This window comes from Diabrotica undecimpunctata, chromosome 8 (genome assembly GCF_040954645.1).
Source record: "Diabrotica undecimpunctata isolate CICGRU chromosome 8, icDiaUnde3, whole genome shotgun sequence".
Classification (NCBI taxonomy): Eukaryota; Metazoa; Arthropoda; class Insecta; order Coleoptera; family Chrysomelidae; genus Diabrotica; species Diabrotica undecimpunctata.
The window spans coordinates 112,928,035-112,952,123 of record NC_092810.1 but is presented as its reverse complement, the minus strand read 5'-3'; the positions used below and the strand labels follow the sequence as shown (position 1 = coordinate 112,952,123).

General features: G+C 33.2%; 1 protein-coding gene across 1 annotated transcript; it reads left to right on the top strand.

Annotated features, from left to right (window-relative positions):
- The first annotated feature begins 60 nt into the window (after positions 1–60).
- On the top strand, positions 61–21,950 carry LOC140449054 (uncharacterized). Its single transcript, XM_072542195.1, has 3 exons — positions 61–129; positions 14,342–14,752; positions 21,308–21,950. Exons 1-3 carry the CDS (start codon positions 61–63, stop codon positions 21,506–21,508), a joined length of 681 nt encoding a protein of 226 aa, XP_072398296.1. The 3' UTR covers positions 21,509–21,950.
- Positions 21,951–24,089: the final 2,139 nt, after the last annotated feature.

Below are 24,089 nucleotides of genomic sequence, written 5' to 3'. Positions count from 1 at the left end.
GGTTAAAATAGGACTCAGATTAAGATAATTACAACAACATGTGCATTGGGGTTTACAAGAATGAAGTTCTGTGTTCACTCACAGTTCACAGATGAAGCTAGGTTTTGTATCTACCTTGATTCGAAAAGAGTAAGAGTTTGGAAGAAACTTGGTCGATAAGATAGACTCAGGCGTGTACAGAGTGTTCGTCCATATTGTGGTATACAAGTTATGATGTGGGCTGAAATAATTTTTCATGGCCAAACTGTTCCCGTTTTTATGGAATGCATTTTAAATCCATATCAATAAGTTAATCCTATCTTAGAACCTGTTGTCCTTACATTTGAAACGTTTGCAGGTCCTGATTTGCGTTATATACAGGATTATGTAAGGCAACATACTACAGCAACAGTAAGAGATTGGTTTCATAATAAGGATATTCCACTTTTACCGTGGCCAAAAATCCATCACCAGATCGTAATCCCATTGAACATGTATGGGATATGCTTCAGAGACGGGTTGCTCCTCATCTGGACAATGTTCATGCTAGATAAGGTCTTCAAGATTTTCTTACATAGAAAGGGACCCTATTGTCTCAAAATGAAATTGAAAATTAAATTTTAACCATGCTAAGACGGTGTCACGCTGTAATTAATGCTGCTGGAGAAAACACAGATTATTAAACACATGTTTTGTTAGGTTCTTATGTTTTATATTGACTTTTATGTTAAAAACTTCCATTAAATTAGTTCACTTCTTAAATTTTGTTTGATTATTTCATCATAGAGACACCACATTATACTGAAATTAAGATAAGTTCATTGGTGACTAATCATGCATTATAACGGTATGTCACTTTTTAAAATTAAGTCAAAATTTATTTATATGAGAAAAAAACTTTTTGTTCCTTAGACATTGTTGATGTGTTTAGTTTAAATAACCGTTCAACATTTCTGCAGCATGCAAATTATTCTTGGTTTAATTCACTATATTTTGTTCATGGATCAATAATTCAAACGAAATACATCTCGTTTGGAATATTGGTCAATCAAAACACTTTTTCGGTAAAAACTATTTCGGAACTCCCAATGTTGACAACAAAAAGATCATTCTTGGATTTCAATAGCGAGTCCAATCGATTCGATTCTAATCGTTTAAAATTGTATACGAATTTGTAAATCGAAATAAAATAAATAATAATAAAAGGATCTAGTGGCGTAGTGACTTGTGCGTTTGATATAATTACTTTAACTATTTATTATTTGCAAAAACTATCAAACCGTATTATATAACGTCATTATACCTTACGTGGAATGTAGAATTATGAATGGAAACAAAATATAAATATATGTATATACTGGGTGTTTCAAAAAGGTATGTAATAAATTAAATCACGCATTTCGGGGACAAAAATAATTTAATTGAATCCAACTTACCTTAGTACAAAAGTGTACACAAAAAAAGTTACAGCCCTTTGAAGTTACAAAATAAAAATTGTTTTTTTGCATTATCTCCTAAACTACTTAACATTTTGTAATAAAAATGAACACGTTACTTTCTTGTTCTGAAAGCATGTTTCATACAAAACAAACAACAAAATCTAAGCGCACAGAAAAATTTTAAAGGAGGTGTGCAGCCCTAAATCCCCCCAAACTTTTGAGTACGTTCAAGTCAAATGAATTTTGTGGCATTATTAGTTTAATACATTATTTTTAAAAAATTTTTGTTTCTAATCACTTTTCTCAAAAAACAGTTTTTATTGAGTTGCGGCCCTTTTCATTAACCTTTAAAAATTACGTGCAACTAAATAAATGGCTTAAATGAATTAACAAGTACAATGTCTATAACCTCTATAAATATGATATTACAATAAATGTTCAAAATGACCCCCATTTTTTTCAATACACATTCGGTATCGTTTTAATAAGGAAAACCGAATGCGTTGAAAAATCATATTTTTCTGACGAAATTGATTTGTAGCTTCAATTATTCTAACCCTCAGTTGTTGTTCGTCCTCTATTGTTACAGAATACACTTTCTCTTTCTTAAACCCCCAAAAGCAGAAGTCCATGGGGTTAAGACCTGGACTTCTGGGTACCCAAAAAATAGGTGCTTCACGACTCCTTCCAATCCACCGACCAGGATACTACTGCCTGCAAAGGTATTCCCGGACTTCATTACTGTAATGCGGTGGAGCGCCATCTTGTAGAAACCACATATTTTGCCTTATTGCAATATTTACTTCTTCCAAATACTCTTCTAAATCGTTTGCCAAGAACTGCAAATAATTATCACCATTTAAATTGTTGGGAAGAAATACTGGGCCTATTAGATTGTTATCCACAATTCCTGCCCAAACATTAACTTTGAAAGTCCTTTGGTGATGAGTCGTTTTTTTGGCGTGAGGATTTTCGTCGGCCCAAATGTGCCCGTTATGATGGTTTGTTATTCCATTTCTACTGAAGGTGACTTAGTCGGTAAACAAAATATTTCTAATTAAATTAACATTTTGAGTGTTTTCCATTAACAACCAATCGCAAAATCCAATCCTTTTAGGATAATCTTCTGCCCATAACTCTTGAACCGTTGTTAAGTGATAGGGTTTAAGCAGCTGATCCTTTAAACGCCTCTAAACCCTTACGTGAGGAACATTTAGTTGAGCAGCTATTACCTTGTACTTGTTCTAGGGCTTCTTCACTGATTTCTTAAATGTCTTTATCAGCTGCATCCATTATTGGACGACCACTATTGCCAGCAACTTGCGGTTGGAATGTACCCGTTTCCTGTAAACGACGATCAATGGTCAGAAATAATCGTCTATCGGGTGTATTTCGATTGGGGTATTTTACTGCATAACGCCTTGCGGCTGCTGCACTATTGCCTTGACATTCACCTACGATATTCCCGATAGTTTATTGAAATCATAATTTAATCTAATCCAACTTACCCAAAGTATCTGCCATTGCATTGCATATTGATGGAACTGTTTGTAATTATTGTATCCGTAGAAACTAATTGTAATTTTATGACCAACTAGGAAAAAACTAGTTTTTCGAAAAATCGATATGAGGCAAAAAGTTTTAAAAATAATGTGTTAAACTAATGATGCTACAAAATTCATTTGATTTGAACGTACTTCAAAGTTTTGGTAGGAATTAGGGCTGCACACCCCCCTTAAAATTATTCTGTGCGCTTAGATTTTGTTGTTTCTTTTGTATGAAAAATGCTTTTAGAACAAGAAAGTAACATGTCCATTTTTATTACAAAATTTCAAGTAGTTTAGGAGATAATGCAAAAAAACAATTTTTACTTTGTAACTTTAAAGGGCTGTAACTTTTTTTGTGTACTAAGGTAAGTTGGATTTAATCAATTTATTTTTGTCCCCGGAATGCGTGATTTAATTTATGACATAACTTTTTGAAACACCCTGTAGATTTGGCGAATGGATTTAGTGTCCGCAGTCATATAAACACAAACAAACAACAATAGAGTACATATATATATATATATATATATATATATATATATATATACATATGTATGTGTGTGTATGTGTATGTGTATGTATAAAATAAAAGTCTTATATTATGGCATTAGAGCACAAATTAGTCAAACTTTTCATGTCTGAATCGGAATCAATAGAACGAATATAACAGTTATTTCACTATCTCTACTTCTTCAGCCGTTCGAGTTGATTCCGATTCAAATCAAAACCACCAAGGCCACCCCTAAAAGTCAGGCGACAGGCAGTGCAATAATGTGTATGACGTGCTGCGTTTGGTCATATTGATGTTTCTGATATTTGACAATATTTGAATTGCCAAAATTGTGGCGCAAAACAATAAAATTGATAAAAAATGTACTAATAATAATTTTACAAAGTAATATTTATTGTTCAGTAAGTAATAGTAGTATTTAGTAAAATTGATCGTTTATAATTTAATCATAAAATAAAAATATTGACAATTTAAAAATTGTCAAACATCTTACATTAATATGATCAAACGCAACACGTCATACACATTCTTGTACTACGTATGTATAAGTTTAATTCGTAGAATAATTTTAACATTTGTTTTTAATACAGATTTCAGTCCTCTACGAATAGTTTCTTATGATTAGGGAAGCAGGAATTCAACAATTCAGAATTTCCTATGGCCCGTTTGACGATTCACCACCCGGTATATATATATATATATATACATATATATATATATATATATATATATATATATATATATATATATATATATATATATAAATATTAGACATTTCATGAATTTTCAAAAATATCATCTTCATCTCCCGAAAGATATTGTGCAATATTACCAGTCTTATTCTAGTTTTCTACCATTATATAAATCGCATTCCTTACATCAATCTTCCACATCTCGGCGGCAATTGATCCAGTAAAATTTGTCTCGAACTCTGTTGATTTTAGCAGTACCACTTGTTGCACTGTATGTATGGAGTACAGGTCTCTCCCACTCCCGATACAATAGACCATTGAAAAGATACAGAGATTCCCGCTGAGCCCAGTACGCCTTTATAGTACCACTGTATTTGGTTATTTCCTGCCAAATAAGTCTTACTCCATTTTTAAGCCATTCTCGTATGACTTTAATCATTATCTTTCTTTTGACTCTTTTTAAGGGTTTCCAGGAAAGTCTGATGATTATTTTCTTCTTGTGTAACTGTGGTTATCTGGAGATTTACTATTTCGGTTATGTTCTCTTTATCTTCAAGTCTTTTACAGTACTGGCATTGTCGTTCCAAACAGGGTCGCCTATAAATAATATCGGCATTGTCATGAAGATGCCCTTTTCGATGTACTACGTCGAAGTTTTACTTTTTGGAGCCTATCTTTCCACCGAGCAACTGGTCCTTCAGGCTTTTTAAAATTCATTAGCCATTGCAAAGCACTATGGTCAGTTCTAATTATAAAATAAAAAGTTTCCCGTGTTGTGAACATTGAGAGTTCTTCGGATGAAAGTAAACCAGTTTTGAATTTGGGAGATAGTGATGATAATGATTCTTGGATAGGACCAGTTGATGATTAAGCATTTGATTGCAATCGTTACCCCGTAGAGGGTGGCTATGTTTTAGTGAGATTTAAAGAAGAAAAGTAGAAAAATACATTTTACGTGGAATGTGTTGTATCGTGCAAGAATTCAGAAGTAGAGGTCAATTTTATGCGCAAAACCGACGCCATTTCACAATAACAAGAGCCTGACTGCATCTTACAATAAATTTGAAATAAATTTTGGTCATCTAGACGTTCGCTAGTTAGTCTTCATTTCAGATATCAGCTCTTATGTTTTCTTGGGAAAAATATAAGTATTTTACGAAGTTACTTTTACTTTTTTAAATTTTCTTATTAAACCATGAACTTAATATATCATGTGTCTCACCGTGTACCAGTAATATGTCTCAATGTGTACCAGGGGTAGTGCACACTGAGACATGTGCAAGGTTTTTTTTTTAAAGTAACACTTTAAGTAACATTTTTGAATTAAAATGCAGGCCTTCTTTATTTGTGCAAGTGATATATAAAATTCCAAAAATCATTGTGGCTGAAGCTGTCAGTTCTTATAAAATAAATCACAAAAAAATCATTTTTTGTCTCACTGTGTACCACCTTCCCCTAAGTAGTTTTCGGTATATAGATAGTGTAATCTCGTCTTGACAAAACCTGTATACAAACCATAAAACTAGCTCTCTAGCTAATTTGCGAGCCCTTCATATCTACCAACTAATTTTAATAATATAACTTTTTGATAATCCTGGTATAATTCTCAAAAACCACCAATTTAATTTTACATTCGAGTAACTCTAACGAACAAAAAATTATCTAACATTTAAGCAAATTCGAGCAACTTACTGATGAATATACTGAAACAAACTAGTACTATTTTCTCGCTTCACTACATCTCTAAGCTATGTGGTTTTCTTTATTATTAGTTCCATTATGAAATTATGAACCATCGCTGCACGTTCCCTCATACATTAGATAACGTGGTCTTCGATTTATTTTGTTTTTCATAATTTCGAAAACTCTATTGGAGTGGTAAATTCGTTTCTTTCCGGAAAACATTACATAAATTTTTTATATAAAGTTGGTAGGTGCATTTAAAATAGTCAGTAGGTGGACCACATCTCTAACGTCAACATGAAAGTAACTACTGTGATTTTTGTAAGTGTTTCGTCAAGTGTTGTGTTGTCTTTTTGCAAAAAGTGTCAATTTGAGTGAATATAATTTACAATATTTTTATAAAATTATGTTCATATAAGATATTGTAAGAAAATGTCCAGGTTTTACTGGTATCATCATCATCCTTCAGCCTCTCGCGGTACACACTCTCCTCCAGGAACTTTTATTTTACGCTAGTTGTATCCAATTATGTTGTGTTCACAATATATTATCTGTCGATCTCCGTCCTCAATTATAATTTCAATAATGTAGTCCATAATTTTAATTCCTAATTTTGATACTTCTATTTTTCGTTTATAAAACTCCTAGTTTATTTGCTTTTTTCAATGAGCGATTATGTTTGAGACTAATGTGATATAATTGGAAGCACTTTTATAGGAATTACACTAATATTTTTTATTATTACTTTGCATGTTTTCAATCTACTCTATATACAGAGTAATAAATGAATAGTCTGTAAGTAAATTAACCTTTTGTTAAATAGCCATTTCATATTTTTTAGTTGAAGATTTATATGTTCCGTTTAATTTTAATGTGCGTTTTCCAAGTTTTTCATCCAAATACAATCCCAAGTATTTGACAACTTGTTTTATGGGAATGGGAGTAATATTAATAGAAACTTATGGGCGTGTAGATTTTCTTGTTGTAAAAGTAATTTGTACTGATTAGCTGGAGTTAACATTGATCTTCCATCGCTCAAGTAGCATCGGCAAAAGTAGCTAAGAAGGTATCATTGCTGGTTGGAAGATCTGCTGTAAATATCAGATACAGAAATGGGCCAAGAACTTTACCCTGAGGTACGCCAGATTGTATAATGTGGTAATTTGAGTAGCTGTCTTTAATTTTGACTTGGAAGTAACCATCAGTAAGATACGATTTCTCCTGTAATTAAATTATAGCCAGGAGCTTTCTTACGATTTAGCATTTTTATTTGTTGTCGAACCTCCGTCGGAGTAAATTTTGTCAGAAGAAGAAATAGTTGACATGGAGTTTCGAGATATACTCTTATATCATCATCTTCATCGTGATATTAGTATCTAGTGCTGAGAATACAGTTGCAAGATGCTCTGCGAATACTGTTGTTTTTTCTGCGTTTGTGTGGGCTCAGGTTATATCTGTTTTTCTTAAAGGCGAATTTGTTATTGTCGGTCGTTTAATTTTTTTTGTAGGTTTCCATATAGGGTGGTCTTCATGTGAGAGGTTCGAAACATAAAACTGGAAAGAGTTTTTTTTTCTTCATGTAATACTCTATTTAGTATATGTCTTATTCTGTTTAGGTACGTTTTATTTAGTTGCTTTTTGTTGCCTTGTTGCCACATGCGTCGAGCTCTTCTTTTTTCTGCTACAAGTTGTCTTATATAGAGGGAGATATTATGGTTTTCTTGCACACTTCTTTGGTTATTTGTAAAACTGTTGTTAAATAATCTACTGTTTTCTCTACATCTTGGTTTTCTTTTATCCTAATATCTAGTCTAATCTTTGTATTTACAGAATTTTGGAAAACATCCCAGTTTGTTTCTTTAGTTGTTTGGATGGTGGTGTTCTCCATGTTATATGTGTGATTAAAGTTATTATTATTGTACTGTAGTCCGATATTAAATCGAAGTTGGACTCTATTGGGATATTTACCTTTAGGCGTGATTAATCTGGAACCCCATGTGGTGTGTTGTGGTGTGTGTGGCATTCCAGTCTCCTGCTACTATGAATTTGGATCCAAGAATTTGTATGAAATCATGATACTCTTCGCTTGAAATGGGATGTTGACGTGGGCTGTAGACTGATGCTACACTAAGAGAATTTTTTTTCGATTTAAATGAATGTTGCTTCGATTTTTTCCGTAATTTAAGGTTGCACTGCGTACTGTTTAATTATTGATTGAATAATAACGGCAGAGCCTGCATATGCTCCTTTGTCTGGATGGTTTGCATAATACAGAATATAGTAAGGTACCTTAATAACCGTTCTTTGTGGGGCATGGCATATTCAGATAATAATAGAATATCTATATTATTCGTTTTTAAAAACAGTGATCTCTAGTATATGGCTAGTAAAATGCCATTAGGATTTCACGACGCAATTCGTAATGACTTGAAAGCTATTTTGTTATTTTGTTAATGGCTGTAGTTAACAGAGTTAAAATCATGCTATCTTGGTTAAAGAGTTGAGAGAACATATTTTTGAATTCGTTTTAAGAAATTTGATAGTTTATCTGCTGATTCATCGTTGTTATTTTGTGTTATCTACATTTAGGTTTTCAATGGCAGCGCCTCTATAACTGACTTTGTTAAAATTATGAGCATGATGTTGGATAGATATATTTACATTGGGACTGTTGACAGGATTTTGAGTAGTGATTTGTTTTGGTTTGTCATTATATCTGATATTTAGTGGTTCACGATAAACAAAACATCCTCTGTAACTAGAAGCATGGTTTCCGTTGCAGTGAGTGCAGGTTGCTGGCACGTTTTTTGGTTTCTTGCAATTCTTTGTATTGGGTGATCTAGCGCATTTTACGCAATTATATGGTTTTGAACAGTACGTTTTATTGTGACCATATTCTTGACATCGTGTACATTATGTTATATTTCTTTTAATTCTCGGTGGTTCTACTCTCATTTTACAATGTTGTATATACTGTAGTTCAAATATTTCTTTGTTGTTTGTTTGAAGCTCGAGGTCTACAAAAAATAATGGTACTGGTTCACGGATCAATCTGTGTCTGATTTGTAATATTCGTTACATTATGACCCTTTTTCTGGATTTGCGCTTTGATTTCATCTATCGGAAAGGAGTGATGTGGGTCTCGAATAACTGCTCTAACATTTTTATTGTGTTGTTTGTTAAGGTAAGTTTGTTTCTACTTCTACTGCTTGAGCTAAATTATTTATCATTTTGCTATAGTCATTCACACCATATATAAAAATTGAAGAGCGTTTTGACATTGGTGGATTTTTGTTCGTATCATTTGCGGAGTTTCCCGTGGAAGTGACTGAAATCTATTTGAGAGTGTAATTGGAGCTTCTTTTTCTTCTGAATCCTGACTTTTAAGCCTTTTTCTTTTTGATCTTATCGTTTGCCAAAGGTGTTTATTATTTTGAGAGTCTTCATGTTCTTCATCTGACAATCATATTCATTATGTGTTTCTGGGTTGTTTTTTTTTTCAGTTCTTCTTTTTTCTCAAGTTTAAGTTAGCATTAATGGCACTCCCAATAATGTTTTAAACCTTGGTACACTGATGTACATCGCAAAGTCAACCATTTTACATTATTTGTTCTTATTTCAATTTTTTGTTGTAATAATACATGATTTTAAAGTGTACCAATAAAAAAAATAGCGTAAAGTATTCGTGGATAACTGGTTTTTAAAATAAGGTCCATTCACTCAACTCGGGCATATTTTGACAGATTCATAGCTGGAAACCTACAACACAAAAGTTTAAGTTAGCTTGAGAGTTTGATGAAGAATGAGAAAAGTTGATTTGTTGGGCAACTGTTAGCTGTACCTAGTATTGTTGTTGACAATTATCAAAAGGTATCATTTGGTTTACTGTTGGTTGATTTGGGCACAATGGTAGAGCTTGAGTATTTATTTGACTTACTTGGCAACTCGCATGTATGAGATTTGTAGGCTCGTTCACTTGATCCTGGTCCGTTCCCTGTTGGAAACATTTTCACTTCACTTAGAGCTTACTTTTATTTCACATTGACTAGACAAATGAAAATTTATTTATTTACCAATAATCAATCAAAATTTATTAAATAATATATGTCCTTCAGTTTTCCACATGTAATCCAAACGAACTCAATTTATCTTTGTTTCTCTCGTATCTGGCTGTTATTGAGAATTTTTAAGTCGTAAACAAAGTATCTATAATTATTATGTAGCTCTTTGTATAGTATTATTTCTTAATGTTATCGTTTCTTATATGACCAAGTTTGTCATAAAATTTGTTTTATTTTCATTTGCCTCTAACCTTACTGCTTATTGATTTTCTTAAGGAGAAAAATTACTTTGTCGATTATTTTCCGTAATAAATGTTTTAAAATAAATCATTCATATAGAAAATTAACTTTAATAGTTTTATTTATTGGTATCCTATTTTGCTTATTTAAAGTACGACTTAGCCTGTTTAAATTCAACTTTTAAAAACGCGCTTGTTTTAAAGTTACCATAGCAACATCAACAGTTTTAAATATTAGTCTGACCTGACAGCAGTACATATGAATGACAGCAAGATATGAATAAAATTAATATTTTATTCATATCTTACTAACTATTAAATATTACTAACAAATGTTTCAAAAGCTTTATTCAAATATTTGAAAATCTTAATCTTTTAAATGAATGTGAAAAGTACAGTTGGTGTTGTTTAAAATATTTATACCGTTTATACCGTTTTTTAAATTAGAGGAAATGCTGTTCAAATTAATACTACTTGTACCGACATTAATACTAGCCAATGGGGTTGAACTTCCATTAATGGCACTCCCAATAATGTTTTAAACATTGGTACACTGATGTGTACACATAATACAAATATACGCTCCCACTGCAGATAAAGACGACGAGGAAGTAGAGACTCTCTACCAAAGCATAAAGGATATATTAGAACGAATACCTAAACACGAAGTCAGCATCATAATGGGGGATTTCACTGCAAAACTTGGGGCCGAACGGAAAACGTCTCTAATCGGACCTTTTGGGTTAGGACAAAGAAACGAAAGAGGTGACAGACTAGAAATATTCACAGAAGATAACAGGCTAAACACATTTTATAAACTACCACCGAGGAGATTGTATACATGGAAGACACCAGCAGATAAACCCCATAACGTAATTAGAAACCAGATAGATTATATATTGGTAAATAGAAGATTCAGAAACAGTTTTAAATCTGTTAAAACATATCCAGGAGCGGACATTGAATCTGATCACATACCTTTAGTGGGAGTCATGGATGTGAGACTGAAGACAATAAAGAAAAAGTCTAGACCTAACTACGACATGACAGCCCAGCAACATCCGGAAGTTAAAAAGCAAGTGCGGGAATATATTAACAACCAAGTTAAACAACTAAAAGAAGAAAATAACATCCAACGAGAAATCAATCAATTCAAAGAAATAATTAAGAAAACTAAACAAGATCTGCTAAAACCAAACAAAGAAACAAAGAAGAAATCTTGGATGACTCCAGAAATCCTTCACTTAATGGAACGCAGAAGGTTAATTAAAGGAAATAAAGATGAATATAAAAAAAAGGCTTACATCAGAAGAAAAATAAGAGAAGCTAAAGAAAAAGAAGCTGTAATGAAATGTAAAGAAATAGAAAGACCTCAAGCCAAGCATGACAATTTTAATGTACACAAAAAGGTAAAAGAAATAACGGGTACTTTTATAAAGCGAACACAAATGAAACTCATAGACACCAATGAAAAATTAATCATTGGCACCCAAGAGATGAAAGACAAATGGAGAATATATTTGGAGACACTTTTTCAATATCAAAGAACGGATTATAGGCATCCATTTTCAGAGAGGATGATGGGCCCGGACATACTTAAATCCGAGGTAGAAGAAGCAATAAAACGGATGAAAAGCAGGAAAGCTGTAGGGCCTGATAATATCGAAGCTGAATTTTTAAAACTCTTGGAGGAAGAAGGAATAAATTGGATCACGGCTGTCTTAAATAAAATATACAATACAGGAATCATCCCTCATAAATGGCTAGAATCAGAATTCATAGCGATACCTAAAAAACAGGGGGCTAAAAAGTGCGAAGAATATCGAACAATCAGCCTAATGAGCCATATGTTGAAACTGTTTCTTAGAGTCATCCATGGAAGAATTTATAAGAAGTGCGAGGAACAAATATCGGACAGACAGTTCGGCTTCATTAACGCAGTGGGTACCAGAGAGGCACTTTTCGGAGTACAGGTACTGATTCAAAGATGCAGGGACGTTAACTGCGACGTATACGCGTGCTTGATCGACTATGAAAAGGCATTTGACAGAGTTCAACATCAAAAGATGATAAACATTTTAAAAGAAGCAGACCTGGATGACAAAGACCTTAGAATAATTTCAGAACTATACTGGAATCAGACCGCATACATGAAAATTAACGGAGAAGAAACTAGTAGAAAAATACTACGTGGAGTTAGACAGGGATGTATCCTATCGCCGTTGATATTTAATATGTACTCAGAGAAAATTTTTAACGAGGCTCTTTACAGAATAGACGAAGGCGTCCTTCTAAATGGTGAAAGAGTAAACAATGTTAGATATGCCGACGACACCATGGTGATAGCAGATAGTTTAGAGGGACTTCAGAGGCTAATGCACAGAATAAACGAGTACAGTCAACAGTACGGACTAAACATTAATACCCACAAAACGAAACAAATGATTATCAGCAAGGAGAATATAAATTGGGCTCATCTATACATTAATGGGACGCAGATAGAGCGAGTAAAACAGTATTGCTACCTGGGAACTATTATAAACGAACAGTGGAGCAATGTACAGGAAATAAAGTGCCGCATAGGAAAGGCAAGAACGGTCTTTAACAAAATGAGCGCCATCTTCAAATGTCACAACAGATCCCTAGATAGTTTTCTCTGTGTTGGTGTACGGGGCGGAGGCATGGACGCTTACAGACACCACTATTAAAAAACTTGAAGCATTTGAGATGTGGCTTTATAGAAGAATGCTGAGAATATTATGGACAGCAAGGATCATGAACAAGGAAGTTCTAGAAAAAATGAAGAAGGAACCAGAGATTGTGTTTACGATCAAACGCATAAAATTGCAATACCTGGGACACGTTATGAGAAATCAGCACCGTTACTCCCTGCTGCTGTCTATATTGCAAGGTAAAGTCAAAGGTAAGCGAGGACCCGGTAGAAGGAGAATATCATGGCTGCGGAATTTAAGAACATGGTTTAAGAAAACCTCAACCGAGCTGTTTCGAGCCGCAGCGAGCAAGGTCATGATTGCCAATATGATTTCCAACATCCAAAACGGATAGGAATCAGAAGAAGAAGAAGACACTGATGTACATCCCAAAGTCAACCATTTTACATTATTAGTTCTTATTTTAATTTTTTGTTGTAATAATACATGATTTTAAAGGGTACCAATAAAAAAAATAGCGTAAAGTATTCGTGGATAACTGGTTTTTAAAATAAGATCCATTCGCTCAACTCGGGCATATTTTGACAGATTCATAGCTGGAAACCTACAACACAAAAGTTCCTAGCTCGCAGTATTAACAGATTAAATAAACTTTTATTACAGACTTCTTTCATTGAAAAAAGAAGAATTATTATAAATAGTGGAAGTATATACAAAACCCATAAAATTTTGGGTAGTATATATTTAAAAAAATATATTCCAGTTATTATAATTTAACATAACTATTTATTATATGGTGCAAATAAATAAACATTGATTGTCGGTAATTCGTAAAGTTCCATTTTATTTACTGTTTAGTTTGTTTACTATTAATATTGGCTATGAGTACGTGTGTTTGGTTGTATAGTAATTTCCAGCCACTTCTAGTCTGTCAAAAAGTAAATAACTTCGCAAAAAAATAATTACTAAATTCTCTAGACAGTTCGGACTGGGAATAGCGAAGCGACTATACTTGCTCTATTTCGAGCACTCCGGCTGCGCCGTCATGCTCGAAAAATCGCGCGTGTTTTAAAGACCTCAATATCTACTTTTACTTTAATATACCAATTTAATTTGGTTCCTATTTTTTAGTTAGTATTTTCTTAGCAGTAAAATTAGTAGGTGATTAATGTAATAAAAGACCTTTTTGGAGACTTAGACATGAAATTTTTATTTGAGCTTTCTTCCTTTAATTATGATACAGCCAAAATTGAGATTTAGTCTTCTGCAGTTTCTGTCTCCAATAATCTAGACTTATATCTATCATTGGACACGAGATAAATTAGTGAGAAATAAATGTAATTCAAGAAGCCGATTGCAATTTTTTGCCTTTTTGTTGTGGCTCATCCTGAAGAACTGGAACTACAGTCCGATGTTGTGGCTGTGTATCCCAATACTTTCCTTAATATTTATTATAATAACAACCTATAATAGATTATAATAATTTTGTTACATCATTATAGTAAACTCTATTTTTAGATTGCATCTCTGCTTATTATAAACAATTTAGTTTGGGCAGAAGAGTCTGAAAGTGAAGAAGAAAGCGAAGATGCAACAGAAGACTCGAGTAGTAACCAGAAAGAAGACGACGAAGAAAGTTCGCCTCAGAAATCTAATAATCCCGAGGAGGAAACAGAAAATTCTAAACCAGAGTCACACAATCCAGAAAAACAAATAGACATCTTTTCTTATCACCCACCAGGTGTTTCTAATGTACAAAATAGAATATCTGCTACAGTTCCACATTTTCATCCTATTCATAGTCCTAGAAAAGGTGACGATAGTTTTTCGTTTCATAAACTTAATGGCCCTCTCAGTAAAAACGTTCAACCATATTTGGTACCCAATTCAAATCAGTTACAAGCAGGTTCTCAGAGCATAGATTACAGGGTAAGTTCAATTTTCTTTAATAAATTGTATTAAGAGAGTGTGATTCTAATTCAGAATACTTTATATATATATATATATATATATATATATATATATATATATATATATATATATATCTTCGGTGAAAGTGCAAGACCTCGTATGTGCAAATATGAAAATTAAATTTTTCAGGTCAAAAAAACCTTATAAAGATAAATAAGACGTTTTCATGCCATAATTTTTGAACTGTATTTAGTTATAATAGTAAAACTTAAAGGACATTTATTTCGTTTTGCGTAATAATTTGTAAAAAACATGTTTCATACGAGGTCTTGTACAAAAACTTAGTTTTGTTTTTTTAGATATGAGTATCTGTACATATCTTATTTAATGATTATTCAAAGTAAAATTTCACTGTGTGTCCAATATCAAATCTTCATAATTCATATCCGAAATTGGACAGTATAATTTTATCACCCAGTAGACCGAATGAATCTATTTGTTATTAAATACACACACGTAGTTAATTAGGTTACATACACATTTGGTCAATTATAAATAATAATTTGGACATCAGTCAAAAGTACTGACAAAGTTAAACAATTTACATAAATTAAATACACATATCACGCTAGGTACGCGAAAAATATTGACCCAAATAGAATTTATATAAAACTAATATCTCTTGACTAGAGAAGCATTCAATCAATATTCACTCAACGAACATATAGTCTTCAACGATCAACTTCATCAGTCTCTACTCAAAGTAATCCCGGGTCTACACCCATAGTGTACGTCTCAACAATAAACTCTGCTACTATTATTTGGTGTTTCCATTACAACAGAACGAACATCTTCACTGAGCCAACGAAGGGAATTTGTTCATGGTCCTTCGAGCCGGATGGTCCTTCCAGCTGGAGGTGGAGATTAGTGGAGAAAATAAAAAGAGACTTCTGGAAAATTTGGAAACAGGAATACCTGCACCAATTACAACAGAGAAATAGATGGCATAAGGCGCACCCTAACATAAAAGAAGAAGAAATAGTTATAATTAAAGAAGAGGATACACCTCCAGGCAGATGGCCATTAGCGAGGGTAACAGAAACACACCCTGGAGCGGAGGGATTAACCAGAGTAGTAACAGTGAGAAAGGCAAACGGGAAACTGACTAAAAGACCCATACATAAGCTAATACGACTGGAAGAAGAGAAACAGGAAAAGCCGAAAAAGGCAGCAGCACTAAGATGGAAGAAAATATTAGTAGCTATAATGTTTTTAACGATGTTAAAACCCATAAAGGCAGAACCGTATAAAATATATAATCCGGTACCAGGATTTTTCACAGAAGACCTTGGAGAGGTCGTCATAGACCGGGGAACATTTCGAATAAAGGTGTTACTCGAAAAAGGAAGAATTCGAACAGAGCACCAACTAATAGGAAATATGATACAAGGCGTACGAGAACTGTGTCATGAGATAAAAATCGTGAATTGTAAGGATATAATAGAGAAATTGGAGGAAGGACAAAGAAAGGCGGAGTCAGTAAGCGAGGGGTTGACAGTAGAAATAAAAGGAAGGGAAAGAAGAGGAATATTAGGAACAATATTAACCTCAGTATTTGGAGTCAATGACGAAGCCTACAGTAACATTGAAGCATTAGATAATAACCAAAAGGAGCTAATAAAGGAATCACAGCACCAGGCGAAGATAATGTTAGAAACAATAACATCAATCAATCACACAGAGAACAGGATAAACGAGCAAATGAACAAGTTTAACAAAGCACTAATCACAGGTCTACAAGAAATATTTAAAGGACTTAACGAAGTAGAAGACAAAGCACAAAAACTAGAAACCGAATATAGCACGTTACGAATACAAACGATAGCATTACAAGTTATGGACTTCATAAACGAATATACTCAATTTTACGAGGGAATATTAAACCTTCACTATAACCACGGACACTTCATTGATATAGTGAAACCGGGTGAAATAACCAAATTAATAGGGAAAGCAGGGCAGATACTGCCTCAAGGGGTCGAAATACGACGACAACCCATTATAGAAACAGAAGTCAGTCATGACGACAGATATATAACAGTCATCGGCTACTTCATAGTGACAGGGAAAAATAAGTACAGCATGCTCAAAGTCACGGCCATACCACTTAACGTTGAGGGGTCGGTGTTGCGCACATTTGTCGCCCCAAGGAATCTACTGGTCGTAGATTATAACACACTGCACTACTTCGAATTGACCACGGAAGACAGAGAAAGGTGCTTACTGTTGACAAAGGCGCAGATAGCGTGCTCACCAACGGCTATAAGAAACATGGATACCCAACCAAACTGCATACTAGAAGAAATTTATGAGCGATCTAAAAATAGCACATGTCCAGTGGTAGCCAGGACAATACAGACAGCTCAATGGAGTAAGATGGGTACTCCCAACCTCTGGCTAGTTATCACGCCAGTCACGATACACATATCCATTATTTGCGATGGAAATCGGAGCGAAAGAGTACTGGAACGAGTCACATTCCTGAAGCTTTCACCCAAATGTATCGCCCAAACGAAAAATATTACATTACTCCCCACTAGCAGTGGGGTGGACAGAGCAGTGACGAGTTACCTGAAGTCGCCAATCACTCCCGTGGCCCAACTGGTGGCGAGGACACCCCGCAAGTTTAACACGCCTCTAAACACCTACCTTGACATACCAGGAGGAGAGCTACGTCATGTGTTACTTGAGGAGGAGAGTCTGGAACAAGAAATGACGCATACGCAGTGGCGATCGATTCACGAATCTAATTGGCATTATTTTGTGGCCACCGGGATCATTACTATAATGGTAATAATTGGGATACTCACGTTATGGAAGTACCGTCCTGTTGCACGACTATGTCGTTCAGGGAATCCACAAACTCAGACTAACGAACAGGAAGTACCTGTATTAGTTAGTAATCGGCACAACAATGTACGGTCGACTTCCCAAGTTGACATCCCACTTTCCACATTTTCATCCAATTGCCCTAATTTTAATCTAGAGATAGAGTCGGACATTGATAGCTAGGGTACGGTTGGAAGATTATTGATTATTCTTAAACTATTTATAATTTATCATGTTTGAATTTTACTATGTTATGTAATACTTATATGTAAACTTTGAGTATTGACACTTGGGCCAGATTGCCCGATTCCGCAGTATGTCCAATATCAAATCTTCATAATTCATATCCGAAATTGGACAGTATAATTTTATCACCCAGTAGACCCAATGAATCTATTTGTTATTAAATACACACACGTAGTTAATTAGGTTACATACACATTTGGTCAATTATAAATAATAATTTGGACATCAGTCAAAAGTACTGACAAAGTTAAACAATTTACATAAATTAAATACACATATCACGCTAGGTACGCGAAAAATATTGACCCAAATAGAATTTATATAAAACTAATATCTCTTGACTAGAGAAGCATTCAATCAATATTCACTCAACGAACATATAGTCTTCAACGATCAACTTCATCAGTCTCTACTCAAAGTAATCCCGGGTCTACACCCATAGTGTACGTCTCAACAATAAACTCTGCTACTATTATTTGGTGTTTCCATTACAACAGAACGAACATCTTCACTGAGCCAACGAAGGGAATTTGTTCACTGTGTTAACAGAAGGATTCTAATTGTTGACTAAAGAGGTTCTGGAAACTCATTGTAGGCTTATTGGGGCCAAATTTTTATTTATTTGGGTACTAAACATACTATAAACAACTTTAATTCTTAAGGCACTAGTAAACAGCACATCTTAAAATATTGAACAGAATTTTATTCAGGTATTGAAAACAACTGAATATAAACCTAAATGTGTAAGAAACATAACAATATTTTAGGAACAGTAAACTTTAAACAAAAATACTGAGCCGAGAGCCTAGACCAGACAAATATAACAATACAAAATCATACGATAGAAAATGTTGAACATTATGTATATCTAGGTCATGTTATCAAACTAGGAAAACCAAATCAAGATGCTGAAATTAAAAGAAGAACACAAATGGCATGGGGCGCTTTCGGCAAATTAGCATATATCTTGAAAAACACCTACATTCCTGTAAACTTAAAGAAAAAGGTGTATAACACATGCATACTACCAGTTTGTACTTACGGCTTGGAGACAGTAGCCCTTACCAAAAAATCTGCTAAAAAGTTAGAAACAATGCAAAGAGCAATGGAACAAATCATGCTTGAAATATCACTAAGAGACAAGATTAGAAACAACGAGATAAGACGTAGAATGAAGATTAGGGATATTGTGGAAGAAATTGCAAAAATGAAATGGCGCTGGGCAGGTCACGTAGCCCGATATAATGACAACAGGTGGACACGAAGAATTCTAGAATGGAGACCAAGGACGACAACAAGAAGCATGGGAAGACCTCAAAAAAGATGGGTAGATGACATAAGAACAGTGGCAGGCAAACAGTGGATTAGATTGGCGAAAGATAGAGAAAGATGGAAGCAATTGGGAGAGACCTACATTCAGGAGTGGATGGAAAATGGTTGACAAAGAAGAAGAAACTTTAAACAGGGACTTAACACAGTCACAAACTAAAATTCTACATAAAAATCAACCACATAAGTAATGAGGTAATTTGTCATAAAAATCCCAATATTGTTTATCAAGAACAACTTTCAAGCTTTGAAGGTGGCTTTTTTTTTTATTTTTGGCTGTGACGTGTATAATGGAGGAATAACACTTTTTTGTTTGTTTTTGAAGGTCGATCGTTTTGGCAACGATTCATAATTATCTGTATGGTTATTTTGTAGAATATTTGTCCAAATGAAAAGTACTTTAAAGAACAAATATCACGAACTAGAGGATCTCCAGTTGTAGGACCAGGTCTTATAGATGAATAAAATTGAATTTCTTTAAAGTCTTTAAAATCAGAAAAGTTCATGTATTTAACATTGTAAGGCTGTGCTCTTCTTGCTTCTTTGCAAACAGCAATTTAATCATAAGGTACATAAATATCACGATTTTTGAGCCGTCTTTCAATTGTGCTATGGACCGAGTCGACTTCCATCTGGGTATGACCCTTGTGGAGATGATTCTGAGTAATATGAACGTTGTTTTCCATACAAAATTGAAGAAGAGAATTTCAAAGTATTAAATTTTTATTTTGATACCCACAACTATTACTGTATATGATAAATTCTTTTGTTGATTTATTTTCTGAAACGTAATTGGAGAGGAACTCTGTAAGGAGAGTGGCGAAAATATTAGCTTCAAGACCGCCTTGGGCTTCATCCCAGTGGTAACAGATTACATCTTTAGTAGCCATATGGTAGACAGTATAATTATGAACACAAAGTTTTGTCTTATAATAGATGTCTCTGTCTTGCAAAACAGGAGACAACTTTACAGCTTGTACATCTATACAAAAAGCCGCGATTTCTTTGGGGTGACTAATAGCTTTCTCTTTATCTTCCATTTTCAAACGCCTTGCTTGTTCTTTTTTTTTCTTGATGATTCATGTACTCTTCATCTGAAATATTTCCCAATCCGTGGGAAATACACAAATCGCGTTGGTCTTTTTGTGGTTTGTAGATTTTTATGTTAGATTTGTTCATTTCTTTTAAAAAAATTGTTTTAGAAAGACAATTTGTATTTATATTTTGACAGTAGTTTTTGTACTCTCTGTAAAATTTTGCTTTGTTTCGGAATACAGGTTCTAAGTACAACTTATTTGTTCTAGCCCGGCAGTAATGGGACTCCATTTTAGGAATTCCTGACAAAAACTTTTAAAGTATGTGTCTTGATTCATCTGTACTCCTCCTATTTCTACCAGCTTTTCGAACGTTTACTTCAGGCATATTCATTCCACTATCTTTTCTAGCCCATTCTTTAACCATCCATTCATCTACATTTAGTGTTGACAAAAACATTTTGTTACAGACCTTTTTTTTCTCAGTTCGATTTTTTAAATAGTAATGGAGAGTGAGAGAGAAACTTCTTCGAGATCTTTCTACTTTACGTTTGCTAGAAACAACATCAACCATTGAACTGTCTTAAACGTAAAACAGTGCCCCGTTTTACGTTTTAAATCTTGACAAAGCCAAGGGTTTCCTGCCGAAACGTTGATTTCAATGGTCAATAAAATCTAGTTTCAAACTTAATATAACTTATTGAACCTAAACCCAAGAAATACTAATTTTATATTAAATATAGTACGGTTCAGGAAATTCATAAACGAGGGGATTTCAATATATATCAAGGAATTTACAAATGCTATAAGATTTTAAGTTTCTAAATAAACTTATTATTTAAAATATACGAAATTGTCCTCCAACCTCCAAATAATATTCAAGAAAGTTTTAAAAGTCTTATATTTTAAATATTAAATTTTAAGACATGTTTTTAACTCTTATGTAAACGCGGCATAAGTGGGAGACTGTACGTATATGGCGTGTTTTTCGCTTTAACTGTTCTTGTGTTAACATATTTCATATAGAAACTTATGTGACATTTAACAATTTAATTTGGTTTCTTTATATAACTAGGGCCAACCTGACTACTCCTTTGCGTATGGAGTTCACGATGATTTATCTAAAAATTCCCATACACACATGGAGTCAAGAGATGGCAATGATCTACACGGAGAATACCGAGTTTTACAACCAGATGGGCTTGTTCGAATCGTGCGGTATGCAGAAGATCCGAAAACAGGGTTTAAAATGACTGTTACCTACTCTAAATTATAATGTGTTGTTCATTTTGTGCCAAAAGTCGTGAGTCTTAAAGTACAATAAACCGGCATTTCTAATATACACAGAATGCATTTGATGCGACTAAAGTTAAAAATGCTCCTCATATTAAAATATGCCTGAGATGCGCCATTCTATTTAATACAAAAAGAAAATGTCCAATGTAAAAACATGTAAAAACAATCAATGGGTATAAAGGATACTCAATATAACCTTTGTTATATAAGTTGTGTTTGTTTTATATGTTTATTGTTTTATGACACACTATAGCGCCATCGAAAAAATCGTAATTAAGTGAGTTGTGGATTTTATACTTGTGTCGTTATAGTTATGCCAATGTTTGGCATTTCAGTTGTTTTGCAAATCAAAAATATGATCATAATTAAAGCAATTATCGTTGTCTATAGGTATTTTCATCACAAAATAGTGTCAACTATTTTTTTCGTACAGTTTTTTGTAAACTAACTTGATAGGTTAGGTTAGTAATAAAAATGACAATAAAGTTCATGTTACATAATTACGATAAAACATGCCAGAAGTGCAGTTATTGAAAAAAATAAATTCGAAAATAAAGAAAAAAGTGTCTCAATTAGCAAATCAATTTTATTAATCGATTATTATTCTGTTAACTGTACGAAAAGTAACAACAAAGCAAAACGGAAAAAATCTATTTACCAAGAATCCGTATGCCACACGAACAAATGTTTCAAATAAAAAATGTAGCTGAGATAATTTTGAACAAAAATAGTTATAACACTTTTTATGTAGAATGAACGCTTGAAGCAACCTGTAATTTTAAATGTTAGCTACGCGCGCGAAATATACGAAATATAAATTTGTACCAATTCGACGGTAAAAATTCTATATCTTTTGATCAGAGTGTTCTGTCGACAAAAATCAAAATTCGTTTTAAAGAGGAAGGCTTTCGTATGCAATTTTTATATTTTGCCTCAAATGAAATTAGTTTTTATAAATCTGCTCAATAAATAAACGTTGCGCGATTTTTGCCATTTTTTACCATTCTCGTGAAATTTCCATTGTTAAATACCAATCTTTAAAACCTATAACATGAAATTTCGACATTGAGTTTTGGCAACAAATATGAGGCATTTGAAATATGACTAAAAACGCAAAATTTAAACTTTTACATTACAAACGATCGCACGTCACGGGTAACGCCTCCAAGAAGACGGTTGTTAAGGGAATTTGTAGCAGAAGTGGTGTACTTTTAAAAAACTTACTTGTATAATTGAAAAACAGCAACTTTAAACGTTTTAGATCGTTTAGAATGTGAAAGTTTAAATTCGGCGTTTTTTAAGCATATTGATCTTATGAAAATCATTAAAAATAGCAAAAATCACGCCACATTTATTTATTTAACACCTTTATAAAAACTGAGTTCATTTGCGGCCAAATACAAAAAGTGCAAAATAAAGCTGCATTCTTTAACTTAAAATCGCATTTTGACTTTTGTCGATAGGACGCTCTTATCAAAAGATGTCGAATTTTTACCGTCGAGCTGATACAAATTTTAATGAACATTGATTTTGCGCGCGTAGCTGACATTCAAAATCGCCGATCTTTGTATCTAAGAGAACGATTCGTTCTACACAAAAAGTGCTAATAAACATTTTTGTTGAAAATTATCTTAGCTATTGAAATATTTTTTTCTACAGCGTACAGATTCTTGGTAAATCGATTTTTTCCGTTACCCGCCCCCCACCTACGGGAGGGGGTTTTAGGGGAAAGCCCGAGGGTAAAAATAGTAAACTTTTCCATCTTTTTCAAATTCTTATAATTTTTAGAGGTTCAGAGGCATTTTCGTCTCTGACGACTGGAGTATTATCAGAAATATCGGAAAAAATATATTAAAACTCATCAAAAGTATATATGACGTATTAATCGAAACTATAGGATAAAAATGGCGTCTGCGCATGCGCACGTCACATGATGAAAAGGCCTATATAAACGTTGTTTATAAAGAGATTTAATTTAAACTTTGATAAAATTATGGACATATAATACAAATAGACTGAACGTTGGCCGGATTTTTTGACCATGTGACCTAAATGACCAATGGTAAGGTCAGTTGGTCGATAATCCCGACCCATTAGAAAAGGATGCAGGGCCAGTCTATTTGTATTATATGTATATGTTTAAAAAGTATATATATATATATATATATATATATATATATATATATATATATATGATATATATATATATATATATATATATATATATATATATAAAAAGTATATATATATATATATATATATATATATATATATATATAAAAAGTATATATATATATATATATATATATATATATATATATATATATGGATAAGTGACTAAAATTACAACTCACGTTATTTTTATTGCACGCAATACCCTAATTGGAATTTTTTTCGGATGGTTCTATATAATGTTCCTTTTGACTCTTTATAATGTAGCCGCAATATACTTGTAAATAGGGATTAAATCATTGTAGTTAAATACAATAAAGTAATGTGATGATACCTTATATTTTTGTTTTACTAAACTAATAGAGAATTTATTATTGGATAATATTACT